Consider the following 13,402-nt stretch of genomic DNA (forward strand, 5'->3'; position numbering starts at 1 on the left):
ATGGTTACAAAAAAAAAGGGGGGGTACATGATGATGATGATAATAATACTAACAACAACAACAACAACAACAACAACAACAACAATAATAATAATAATAATAATAATAATAATAACAATTAAATGGTTTGATTTAAGGCGTGTTAGGCACATAGCGTTTAAGTGCTTCCAACTTCTAACGTTTGATAAAACGCTCCGTTTTTAACAAAAATGCTCGTTTAGTACTACATGCATTTATCGTTTAGTTTAAACAAAATACTCTAAATTTAAAAGCTATCTCATGTAGCGTTTAACAAAACGGTTCCCGTTACCTGCTACTCGCTACCAGCTAGTTTTGCCGAACACGGTCCATATGTTTTGAAGTTTATAGTCTAATTTTAACATGTTTCAAATTATACACATCCATGATACCTGCGAAGGGGTTACAATTCTAAAACCAAGTCGTAACACGATATGAAATTAAACGGGTTTGGATTGAGATTTTTGACCCGCCAACCCGCTTATTTAATGGCCAGGTTGGGTTATGTGTTTCGGTCCGTGGGTCAACCTTCTAATATTAATTATATTAAAAAAATTATATTCATTTATGTATTATGACTTATGAGTGTTGGGTGCCCTACTCAATAAAAAAATCCAATCTTTGATTCATTCTTATTCAAAAAGACCAGATAATATTCTTATTCCTTACCTTACTAACTTACTACTTCACTGCTGTTCACCCATCAGTACCACCTCCCGCCGGCATCACACACCAACAACCCACCGGTGGAAAGTCGCAAACTACCGATCACTTGCGCTCCGCCTGCCCACCACCTTCGATGAAACCTACCTGTAAACCCGCAAACTTGTATAATTAAAGATGTTATGTAGGTTGTGCTGAGTTGATGTTTCTGACCTACCAACCTGGATACATATATGGGTTGGGTTGGATTGATGTATTTTGACCCGCCGACTCACCAACCAGTGACCCGTGAACCTGACCCGACCCAATTGTCACCTGAGATTGATGTCCTTGTGATAAAATTGATACCCTTGCAAATGCTAGGGTTTAATTTTACGTGATTTAAACTTAAAGGACAAAATGATGACAAAACCAAAATGCCAAATTTTATCAATAACCCTTTCACAAATTCGAAAATAAAAAGATCAATTTTTAAACGACCTTAACAATTGTGGTTGTATATCACTTTGTTAAAATCCAAGGTCTAATGTGAAAAATATATATTTCTTTTTCTTTTCGTTTTCTATTTTTTAATTTTCCCCAAGAAAACCTCTGTTCCAGTCTCAGCTGCATCTGCTATCCGCTCACCTCTCGCCGCCTCCACCATACGCCGTTGAAGCTCTCCGACAAACGGCTTTGTCTATTCCACCTGAAGGTTCAGGTTTCTTTATATTCTTCTACTTCTTCATACATAGCTCGTCTCCCTTTATTTATAAGTATCTTTTTTTTTTTCCAATTTGATTTTGTTGATTCAAGTTAGTTCAGTCGTAATTATATGATGTTAATGTTTCGAGATGTCGTTCCGGTTTGTTTGTATTACATTTATGTGTAATGCACTGCTTTTCATTGGGGATTCAATTGTATTCTGGGAATTAGGGCTTTGAGGAATTCAAATTGACAGAATTTCTTCTGGAATTAGATAAGTTTGGACGATGATGTGGATTGGTTAAAGCAATTAGATAAGTTTATACTGTCTTTCATTTCATCCTTCTGCAATCGTTATTGAGGATTATACATGCAATTTGAATATCTCAAACTAATAATTGATTTAGCTCGAAATTATGTACAGCTGAATATATGAGAGTGCATTTAACATGCCTAAGCTTTTCAAGAATTGAAGATTTTATTGGTTGATGTTGTATGATCATATGTATGTAGATCATTATTATCATCAGAGTGTAAAGATGGGGAGAAAAGCTGGTGAGCTGCATATAAACGCAAAGAAGTTTGGTGGACTTTCAAAACCATGTATGAAAGATATGATTACATTTCTTGGGTGTTTGTCACTTAATCATAACTCTGATGAAAAATGCACTCGTCAACGACAACTACTAGACACCTGTTTGGAATCACAGGTCTCCTCATAAAAATAAATTTTCAATAATTTTCATTTCGTATTTCATTAATATATCTTATTATTTTGCATTGCAGAGTGGCAAAAAAAGAAAACCTTGGGGAACCCTCAATTATCACTTGCAGAGGCTCAACAGAGGGAGGAAGTAGTAGTAACTTAAAGCATTGCATTGCAGAGATTAGATTATTCGCATGTTTGATAGATAACTTACCTTTATTTTTGCTTTAATTACCGATTTTGATTGATTATCATAAAATGCAAGTATCGTATTTACTTCTTTACTTTAATCAATATAACGTGTATGGTATGATGTATTGTTTGCATATGTATCAATATATGATGTGTGTGTAATGATGGACAGGTAGTGAAAACCTATAAACTGTTGATCGTAACATTTGTTTTTTTCGTGAGTTTATTGGTCAAATTTGAAAAAACGAATGTGACTAAATGTAATTTGGAAAATGTGCGATGATCTTTTTGAACATTTTATGTATGTACATTGAGTAATAACGTCTATTAAATTTCAAATATGTATCATATAGAAGTAGTCGTTAGAATGGGTCATAATTGTCCTGGTCTCAAATATGTATTAGGAATTAGGTATTCCTTTGTATTTTCTTTGTGTATAAATACCTGTATCTGAAGTTGTATCAATACAGAGAAAATTCACTTCAATTATCAATAACTTATATTGATCAAGTTTATAAAAAAGAAAAACAAATAAATGTGACAATTACAAAATTTGGTTGCCATGACATGTTATTATCTCTTTTGTAATATTAGAAACAATTTGAATAATTGGTTTTTTCAAAAAAGAAAAAGAAAAGAAGTGATTTTGGGTTTTCATTCATGGACCGCTGGATGATCCAAGAATAGATTATAATGCCATCCTTAGCTCCGACAAACATAAACAAAAAATAAAATAATTGATTTATTGGTTGAGTTGATTATAGCATCCGGGTGGTAAATGGTAATTTCTTTTTGTTTTTATTGTTCCCAAAAGTATAATAATAATGAAGAATAAAATGATGAATGCACGTTTATAGTTATACAAGCCAATTACAAAATGACAATTGTGGACCCGAAAAGTACAATTTTATTAGAATTTGAAATATTGTAAATCATCAAAACTATCATTTAAATTAAAAAATTTCAATGATCTTAGATTTCTAAGGGTGAGCAAAATACCCATGGAACCGAACCGGAACGTTAACTTACTGAAATCTAGTAACTAGTTCGATTTTATTATCAGTTCCTTCATATCCGTAAATTCACTTCTTATTTTTTCAAAACCAGTCTGGTTCCGGACCCTAACAACTAAGAGTGAGCAAAATACTCGTTGGAACCTAACAGAACTTGAACCGAAACCGATCGGGAACCAGATATGTAATTCGGTTCGGTTATCAATTCCTCCATATCCATAAATTCGGTTCTCAGCTTTTGACTCCGTTTGGTTTGGTTCTGGAACCGAGCTTACCCCTAGATCTTTCTAAATAATGATGTTATATATATATATATATATATATATATATATATATATATATATATATATATATATATATATATATATATATATATATATATATATATATATAGGAAAAGTGAATATACCCTTAAGGGTATATAAGCTTAGGTACCCGAACACACCATAATACGTCGTTTTGTTTGATATATTCATTATAATGTTCATAAACTTCAATCTTAAGTTGATTTACTTTCAAGATATTCGAAATTTCCGTATAATCTTTCTCTTACATCACATCTTTTTGCCGAACACTTATTAGGCTATATACAAAACAACGTATTATGATGAGTTTGGGTACCTAAGTTTATATACCCTTAAGGGTATATTCACTTTTCCATATATATATATATATATATATATATATATATATATATATATATATATATATATATATATATATATATATATATATATATATATATATATATATATATATATATATATATATATATATATATATATATATATATATTCTTTAAATGGTTGAATTAATGTTATATATCGTGCTTCGGCATTGTGTGTTATCTGTGCGGAATCGTTGAGTGTACGCACATATTGTTTGCAGAAACCATTTATCAAGAAGAAAGGGATAATCTAAAGTAACACTATATTGATGATGTTAGCAAAATATTTGGGTCTATAATCCAACTTCATGGGTATCCTCTTTCATTCGACTCTACAACTTTATTTTGGAAAGATACATGGTTAGGTGATCTTTCCCTTATTTTCCGATTCCACTGTTTATTTCTTTTGGAGATCAATAGTACGTTTATAGTTATACAAGCCAATTGTGGACCTTCCACTTCTAGCACCTTGTCAAAAACATCCCTCAGACTATTTTCTACTTCAAGATCGGTCTAAGTGCTCCATTCATTAATACCATCGACTAAACAATGACAATAATCAACACAATACCAACATATACAATAATAAGTAACAACATTTATTTTCACAATATTAAGATTGTAAAATGTTAATATTATTTCAACATCCTCCATCACCTCAATCTTAACATTGAAAGAAGCCAATATTTTCTTTTACTGAAATTGATCCACAATGTAAGTTTTTCAAGTAGAAAAATATGTTGAATAAAACTTAATGACTTTGTGAAAATATTTGCATTCTGTTTATGAGAATCAACATTTAAAACTTCAATTAAACCATTCGAACCCTTACAAAATGCATATTCATTTCTAAATTTCTAAACGACAGTTTAACAGTTTCATGAAAATTAGGTTAAAAGCTAACTTGATATATAGTTGGTCCATTGTCACAAAAACGTCAACATAAGTCAACTCTTTTATTCCCAAATCAAATAACAACTTTACAATATCCATAACTTCAACGCCAAAGAAAAAAAAAAGTTTGCCTAAATCTTTTATTCTTTTATAGGAAAATTCCTTTTTTTTGAAAATTTAGGTTTAAACCAGAAAAATGTAAAAACACGGATCTTTTATGTAATCAACCATTTAAGTTCTAGTGTAATTTGATATGATCACCAAAAGTTATTGCAAGAACATACACCATCATGAAAATGATGAAATCTCATGTTATCCCTAACAACAATCTCCCTACCACTAACTTTGGAAGCCCCACACATTACCACATGACAATCTTCACATATTCTTATATTCTTCACAATCCTAATGATTCTAGAATCACCAAGCAATCCATACGCCAATGCCAACTTTTCACTGTGTCCCCACAATATCTTCATCTTCTCATCATCACTCACATCATAAGGCACACAACTCAAAACCGGCTTATACCCATCTAACCTTAATTTACACAAAAGATCCTCCAACTCTCTCTTAATCTCCAAACTCCTAGGATGACCCATGTCACCCGCAAGAAACTCGTGAATTACCCCTTTTGCCCCTTCTACCCAACTATACGCAGGATTCTTCTTCAAACCCTTGGATCTAAACAACCCTCGAATTCTTGAAACATCATTCCATTTTTTAGCAGAAGCATAAGTGTTTGAGAGTAGTATATAGTTTCCTATAGCATTTGGTTCGAGTTCAAATAAATGATTTGCAGCAATTTCAGCAATTTTAGGGTTCTTATGGATACGACAAGCACCAAGCAAGGCTCCCCAGACACCCGCGTGGGGCAAAATGGGCATTTTGTTTATAAGATCATATGCATCATCAATGCATCCAGCTCTTCCAAGAAGATCCACCATGCATGTATAGTGGTCAGCATTTGGGGTTACATTATAGTCTTTTTCCATCACTTCAAAAAGATCTTGACCTTGTTTTACTAAACCTCCATGGCTACAAGCTGTGAGGACTCCTAAAAATGTTACTACATTTGGTTTCACATCCGTTTTCACCATTTTTTCAAACAAGTTGATTGCTTTTTGTGCATATCCATGCATTGCAAATCCAAGAATTAACGAGCTATAAGAGTAAACGTTTTTCTCAGGCATTTTATCAAACACGTTACATGCATCATCAATACATCCACATTTTGAATACATGTCAACTAAAGCAGACCCTATAATGATATTATTTTCAGGTCCAAATCCAGCTTTTTCAGCAACTTCACGAACCCATTTAGCATACTTGGGTGCACCTAATTGGGCACAAGCTGAAATGACACTAGCTAATGTGACCTCATCTGTTTTAACCTGAGCCTCTTGCATTTTCTCAAAATAGTCCAAAGCCTTTCTTGGATTGGCATTCTGTGAAAATCCCATCACCATTGATGTCCATGCTACCATGTCCTTTGTAGGTAGTCCTTGAAACAACTCACTTGCTTCATCCATGTTCCCATGTCTTGCATAAGCCACAATTAATGTAGTCCACGAGATTTCATTTCTTTCAGACATTTCATCGAACACTTTACGAGCACTATCTAACAATTCGCCTCTAACATACATGTCAATCAAAGTATTACCCACAAACAAATCATAAGTAAACATACCAAGACTTATAACCTGCCCATGAATTTGCATACCCAGACTAACCCCACCACCACTACAAGCTTTCAACAAAGCTGTGAATGTAAAAGACACAGGACCAATCCCTTGTCGTCTCATTAGATTATACAAATTTACAGACTCCATAAAAGGTCCTTGTACAGAGTAACCACGTATCAAAGCTGTAAACAAAAACGGGTTTGGGTGCTTAACTTGGTGAAAGACGCGAAGGGGGTATGGGTCCATAGGGACGTTGAATTTTGCAGTTAAAACACGAATGAGCTTTGTAATTACATAGGAGCATTGATCAAGACACTTACGAATGATGTGGGCATGAATTTGCTTGGCTTGATTGAGATTGTTGGAGGAGTCGAGTAGTGAGACTATTTGTGATTCCAATATTTTTCTTTGATGAACATATTGAGGAGGTTGTTGTTTGTTGATGATGCTAAGATTTGGGAGGATTTTGGAGGTTGTTGGTGTACGAGAGATTGAAACCATCATACATGAAAATGATACTTACATCTACTTTGAAAAAAATTGGTATTTTTAGCGCCGATATTTGATATCCCTGTAATTCTTGGAATTGAGGTAAAAAAAAAAAAAGCAAGCTGTTAGATTCGATCAATTTAATTATGAGTTTGCACGGAGTTGATCAATTTGTCAAAAGATGAGTCTCAACCTGTCAACCATGTATAAAGGCAATTACGTTATGGACCAGAGTAACAATGCATGCATGTGTGTGGGTTTTAGGTCTGACTTAAAGAAAATTTCATTTATGCATTTTATCAAACACCTAATGTGCATTAAACTACCAAATAGAGACAATTCCAGTCAATCAATTAGATGAAAATAAACTGAAACTGACTGTTGAGGCATGATATACAGAACAAACGAAGGAAAGCTTCAATCGTGAGACCAATGAAACGAAGAACATTTTAAGAAGAGAAGAAAAACATTTACAGGGGATAAACATAAACAGAAACAAAAGGCGGACGTTCGTACGTTGCTAACCTGAAACGTGATGCTCGTTTTCTCTATCGATTGGCTACTGGCGTGGCATCCAAAAGAACAGAACCGGTGCAACGTATTGCAGCTATCTGATCTGCGCGATCGCTTACGGCTGTGGCATAGAAAGGAATAGAAGTGGAGGACTGATACGTATAGAAAGAAGCAGGAAATGGAAAGAATAGTCAAAATTTTAAACTTTTGTGGTTTCCTACTTGTACTTTTATTATATCACACTTGGTGCTTAACAAAAAAAAATCCTTTTACAATAAAGCATTGTTTTTACAAAACAAGTTAGTTGTCCGTAAAACAAAATATGCACATAATCTTGACCCGTTTATCATATAATTAATTTTCAAAATAAATTTTTACATTTACAATACAACTTTCATTTTTTTTGAATGAAGGTTTGATACAGTAGGTAGTGACATTTGATACGACAGTAAACCATAACACCCAACGAATCCAGGTTCAATCCCTCCTTGAAGAGATAACATCTTTAACAATCCGTTTCACATGAGGGTTTTACTGCTTAAGACACGAATCGAACTCAACATCATTCCCATAGAAACCTCTGGGAGGAAAAACTGGAATGTGCCACTGCCAAATTGTGAATTGAACAAAAAGAAAAAAAAAATCAATGCTAAAAGCCTAAAAGGGGAAAGAAAAAAATCAAATATCCATGTATTATGTTTTTTTAACCGACAAATAAGAGGCATATATATTAAAGAAAAACATGGTAAACAACCCACCAAGGGGCTAGGAGATACAACAAGTAAAAGAAACAAACAGAAAAAACAGAGAGCTACAGCCCTATAAAAAGGGTTAGTACACCAGTCCGCCCAACCAATCGTCTTCGTTTTCCCCCTGCATTTGACCCATGTATACATGGTAGATATGATGATATCCACCACTTTTGTTGGCTGCAACCTCTTGTTGAATAATCTGTCATTTCTTGCCTTTCAAATACTCCATAAGTATCCTTAGCAAATCCCCAATAATCTTCGCTTTTTTTGGGCAATTGCCCCAGTTTGAAGCATAATCTATAACATCATGTACTGTCGTAAGGTCTGCAAAGGGTACTGACACCACTTTAAGATCCATTTCATGACAGATTTAGCAAATGTGCATTCAACCAATACATGATCCGTCGTCTCCTCCTTTTCGCCGCATTGAGAACAAATTGTTGAGTTTACTGTTATGCCCCTATTGGAGATGGCCACCGATGTTGGTATACGTCCCTGTTTAGCTCTCCATACGAATGTTGTGACTTTGATGGGTACTTCTTTTGGCCATTCAAACCTCCTAATGTCCACCAGGCTAGATTTGTCCAATCTATTCCTCATAGTATTTACCTTGTAGTCACCATCTTGAGTTAATGGGCATGTCCATATGTGACCATCCGAAGTGGATTTTTTTTCAACACCATATCAACCGATATCCCCAATTTATTCAGTTCTTTTTTGCGAGCGAGCTATGTTGTTCCAAACTCTCGCTAGAGTTGTTAGAGAAAAAATGTGATCCGGTTTACCATGTAGTTTGTGCATACTTGTAATTGCTTTGGCCGAAATAGATCCTGGATCCTTTCTGAACCTCCACCACCATTTGACTATCAAGGCTGCATTGAACGCATTTAATGATCCTACGCCAAGCCCACCTGATTCTTTACTTGCAATTATCTTATCCCATGATACCCAATGTATCTTCGCGTGATCCACTGAGCCTCATAAAAATCTACGTCTGATTCTTTCTAGCTTTTCGATAACTCCCGTAGGTGCCACAAACAGAGACATGAAATAGGTTGGCAAATTACTTAGAACCGACATGATTAAAGTAAGTCTGCCACCAAATGAAAGAGATTTTGATTTCCATTGTGAGAGTTTATCTTGAAACCTATCGATCACCGGTTGCCAATGTTTTTTAAGATGTATATCCGCTCCGACAGGTACTCCCAAGTAATTGAAGGGGAGTGTAGAAGGTTCGCAACCAAGCGGACTGGCCAATCGAGCCACCTCTTCCTTTGCGACCCTGACACCAAAAACCCGAGATTTGTTGAAGTTTACTTTGAGCCCTGAGGACGCATGAAAACACCTTATTATCCTAGCAAGGTTCTTTACATTGTGCTTCGACCATTCCCCAATGAATAATGTGTCATTAGCATAGAGGAGATGCGAAATAACAGGACCCTCATTCGGTAGTTGTAGACCCTGAAAAACACCCTTTTGCACATGCTTCTTTCATTGCCACACTTAAGCCTTCCATCGCCGTTATGAATAGGAATGGGGATAAGGGATCTCCCTGTCGAACACCCTTTGAAGTGATAAACTCGTTAGTTGGAGTTCCGTTGATCAAGACCGACGCTTTCGAGGAGGTTAGGCATCCGTTAATCCACATCCGCCATTTTTCACCAAATCCCATATGTGATAGATTGTTGTCTAAAAATCCCCAGTTAACGCAGTCAAAGGCTTTATTGAAATCTACTTTAAACAGCAGGACTTTCCTTTTAGTTCTTTTGGACCAAGAACAAATTTCGTTAACAAGAAGCAGACCATCCAAGATGTTTCTTTCTGTCACGTAAGTTGTTTGAACCTCGTCTATACAGCACCCCATGACTTGTTTCAATCTCACTGCAAGAATTTTTGCAATTATCTTGTAAATGCAGCTAATCAAGCTTATTGGTCGATAGTCGTTTAATTGTTGTGGATCTTTAATGTTGGGTATAAGAGAAATGAAAGATGAATTGCAAGATGGGTCAATTTTTCCATGCCTTTCAAAGTATTTCGCCACTGATGCAATATCTCCCAGCAGAATGTCCCAATATTTTTTTATGAATTTAAAAGTAAATCCATCAGGACCGGGGGATTTTTCGTTTCCGCAGGCCCACACAATGTCTTTTATTTCCTGAAGAGTTATAGGCATTTCAAGATTCGACTTGTCAATCTGTGAGATCTTGTTGAAGAGGTTACTTCGAAATTTCGGTCTGCTCGGCCATGCTTCCTAGAGTTTTGATTGAAGGAACCTGAAAGCCTCCGCCTTAATCTTGATGAGATCGATGCACCATTCTTCGTTGATAATCAATTCATTGATATGATTATTTCTATTGTTGTTATTGATGAAACCATGAAATAGCCTTGAATTTTCATTGCCATCAACCGCCCATCTTATTTTTGATTTTTGTTTAGCGTCCATGACTAGTCTTTTTTCTTTTTCAATTATATTTGTAACATACACATTCAGTTATCGTGTTTTGTTAGTTTAAAATTGAATATTATTAAATATTATATGGTTTTGAGCGTTGAGTTCTAATAAAATAGTTTTATGAGATTTAAAGTAAAACTATTTTTAGAATCATTCGGGAAGTATTAGAAGTCTTATGAGATTCCGATCAAAAGTCAATTATCAAAATTAACGAAAATATAACATTTAAGTTGGAAATAAGTAAAACTATTGTTATTTATAGTTGTAAATTATCTCGTTAGAAACGTTTAGGCGATAACCTCATTGAAATCCCAGTTATAACGAAGAAGTTATGACTTATCAAAAATTTGCGACAGAACCGGCATGACGTCGTATGACGTAAAAAGTAAGTTTTCGATAAAATACTTTTTAGCTTTAGTGATCTAAATGAAAGTTGTAGTATTCGTTAAACCGAGAACTTTCATAAAAAGAACGTCCAAATCTGACTTTGTATGAGGAAGTTATGATTTTTCTAAGATTCAGCATAACAGTACATACCCTGAAACTCGAAATAAAGATCGAGCGATTTTTAGCCGACACAACTTAAACGAGAATCGAAGATCTTGTTAATAGTGGTTCAAAGGTAAAAAGACAGACGAAAACGGACGTCAGATGAAGAAGTTATGAATTTTTAACGGACTTTTTCTGTCCCGTTCTATTAAAAATATAATATTAAAAATGAAGTCAAAATAAGTCGATAGAGTCTAAACGAAAGTTGTAGAGTATAATCTTACCTACACGTGGATATAAGGAACGTAAAAAACGGAGCCCGTATGCGAAAGATATAAATTTTTGAAGTTTTAGACACAAACTTCGAGGCTGGTCCGAAGGAGTACGCCCAGCGTACTCGTGTTCACGGTCCGAGATTGGCCACGTCGCCTGCTCCCTCGCATTTTGCACACGTGTTCGTAGCCTTGACACGTCCGAAGTAATCCACTCCTACGCTCAGCTTACGCCCTGCGTAATGTGAGGCTTCGGCCACTATAAAAGGGGTGCGAGACCTTCAGGATTTGTTTAGAAAATTTTACACTTTTACACCCTCTCATTTCTTCTAATCTATCCTAACACCCCCCGAAGCCTAGGGAACTACCCCAACACCCGATGCAAGCCCCAGAGCACTGAAGACACCGACAAAATAATATTTTCAGTCGAAACTCTGCCCGCACAAAGCCCGATTTCCTACAAAAACTCTCGGTTTCGTCAAAGAAAGTCATTTTTAGACACGAAGTGCTGCCCAAATTACCATTTTATCATTCGGTTATTTCACGGTGAGTTCAATATAAGGACAATTGTATGTTATGTGGTATATGTGCAATGTGCTTTCCTGTGTTATTCAAGTAATAGTTTTAATACCTTTGGCCATGTAGAGAATGACTTGTATCACTTTGTTATTGGTTTTGTGCCTTTGGCCATGTAGAGAATGACTCGTATCACTTTGGTATTGATATTATGCCTTTGGCCATGTAGAGCATGTCTCGTATCACTTTGGTATTGGCTTTGTGCCTTTTGGCAACGTAGAGAATGACTTGTATCACTTTGGTATTGGCAGTGGGCTAGGTAGGGCTAAAAGCTTGTATATACTAGCAAAATAATAATCAGAAATCGTTTATTTTCTGTGTCTCTTGGGTTGGAGTTTTTATGATGTATATCATGTTGAAATCATTGTGTCTCATTGATCGTAAATCTTTGAATCAAATCATTGGTTGATATGGAGAGCTTGTCATAAGATACACTTATGCCTTTATTGTTCTTTGTTCCTCTTTGCTTCTGTCATATTGTTATATATAAGGCATAATGTATATTGTAACTATTGTTGAACTCACTAAGCGTCACCGCTTATCCCTCTCAGTGTTTAACTATTTCAGGTAATAAGCATCCAGAGTAAGCATGTTTTATGCGAAGACTTAGAATAGTTAACACTACTATATTTGTACTTATCATACATATATGTATATGTACATGTGCTATAAGTTCTTGGGTAGTTATGTATTTTATGAAATCTTGTAAAAGGCTTAATAGTCGGTTTGTATCCAATCTTTTGTAATAAGATATAAATATGCATGTAGCATGTTTTTGACTTTATGAAAATGTTAACTATGAAAGGGGTCTTTCAATATCTTTGTATCCCGTCCTTCTAATCTCGATTTCTTCGTTGGTAAGTGCCCGCGATTTAACCTCTATATCTAGTTTATCAACTAGATCTTTAATTTTCTTGATCTCCATTTCTTCCTTCAAATAATGAGTTCTTCTCCATTCTTTTAATGCCTCCTTGACACATTTCAATTTGTCATTTAGGTATATGCTAGTTTATTAAGAATCAATTATTGACTTAAGAAAAACCATATTCATTTCAAATTTTAAATAAACATAAATGATACAAATTTACATTTTTAAACCACCAACAAGAATTACCAACGAAAATTCCAAACGTTGTCTAAAAAAAGTCCTCACAATAACCAACAATTATTTCGATGCCTTTTGTATCTCAACCAATGATTAATGCATTCCTTCAAGATTTCAAGGTGTTTTTGCATACCTCTTATATATATATATATATATATATATATATATATATATATATATATATATATATATATATATATATATATATATAGAGAGAGAGAGAGAGAGAGAG

General features: G+C 34.7%; 2 protein-coding genes across 6 annotated transcripts; one reads left to right on the top strand and one right to left on the bottom strand.

The window, feature by feature from the left end:
* Positions 1-1,229: 1,229 nt before the first annotated feature.
* LOC111902772 (uncharacterized) lies at positions 1,230-2,428 on the top strand. 2 transcript variants are annotated; one of them, XM_023898584.2, is made up of 3 exons: positions 1,230-1,381; positions 1,879-2,075; positions 2,152-2,428. In XM_023898584.2, exons 2-3 carry the CDS (start codon positions 1,905-1,907, stop codon positions 2,221-2,223), a joined length of 243 nt encoding a protein of 80 aa, XP_023754352.1. In that variant the 5' UTR covers positions 1,230-1,381; positions 1,879-1,904; the 3' UTR covers positions 2,224-2,428. The 2 variants fall into 2 exon arrangements, with proteins under 2 accessions (XP_023754352.1, XP_023754353.1); XM_023898585.2 differs by having other exon boundaries at positions 1,231-1,375.
* Positions 2,429-4,866: 2,438 nt separating this feature from the next.
* Positions 4,867-7,736, bottom strand: LOC111902770 (pentatricopeptide repeat-containing protein At5g44230). Of its 4 annotated transcripts, XM_023898583.3 has the most exons (3): positions 7,537-7,736; positions 6,843-7,101; positions 4,867-6,704 (listed from the first exon to the last, which is right to left on the bottom strand). In XM_023898583.3, the coding sequence occupies exons 2-3, from the start codon at positions 7,024-7,026 to the stop codon at positions 5,095-5,097; spliced, it is 1,794 nt and encodes a 597-aa protein (XP_023754351.1). In that variant the 5' UTR covers positions 7,027-7,101; positions 7,537-7,736; the 3' UTR covers positions 4,867-5,094. The 4 variants fall into 4 exon arrangements, with proteins under 4 accessions (XP_023754351.1, XP_023754349.1, XP_023754348.1 ...); XM_023898581.3 differs by having other exon boundaries at positions 4,867-7,093; positions 7,537-7,735; XM_023898580.3 differs by having other exon boundaries at positions 4,867-7,101; positions 7,537-7,735.
* Positions 7,737-13,402: the final 5,666 nt, after the last annotated feature.

This window comes from Lactuca sativa, chromosome 2 (genome assembly GCF_002870075.4).
Source record: "Lactuca sativa cultivar Salinas chromosome 2, Lsat_Salinas_v11, whole genome shotgun sequence".
NCBI lineage: Eukaryota > Viridiplantae > Streptophyta > Magnoliopsida > Asterales > Asteraceae > Lactuca > Lactuca sativa.

What these genes read in the sequence shown, in the direction of transcription:
- LOC111902772 (XM_023898584.2), top strand. Translation starts at nt 1,905, where the DNA reads ATGGGGAGAAAAGCTGGTGAGCTGCATATAAACGCAAAGAAGTTTGGT. An exon ending in ACACCTGTTTGGAATCACAG is followed by an intron (nt 2,076 to 2,151) that starts GTCTCCTCATAA and finishes TTTGCATTGCAG; the next exon opens with AGTGGCAAAAAAAGAAAACC.
- LOC111902770 (XM_023898581.3), bottom strand. Translation starts at nt 7,026, where the DNA reads ATGATGGTTTCAATCTCTCGTACACCAACAACCTCCAAAATCCTCCCA.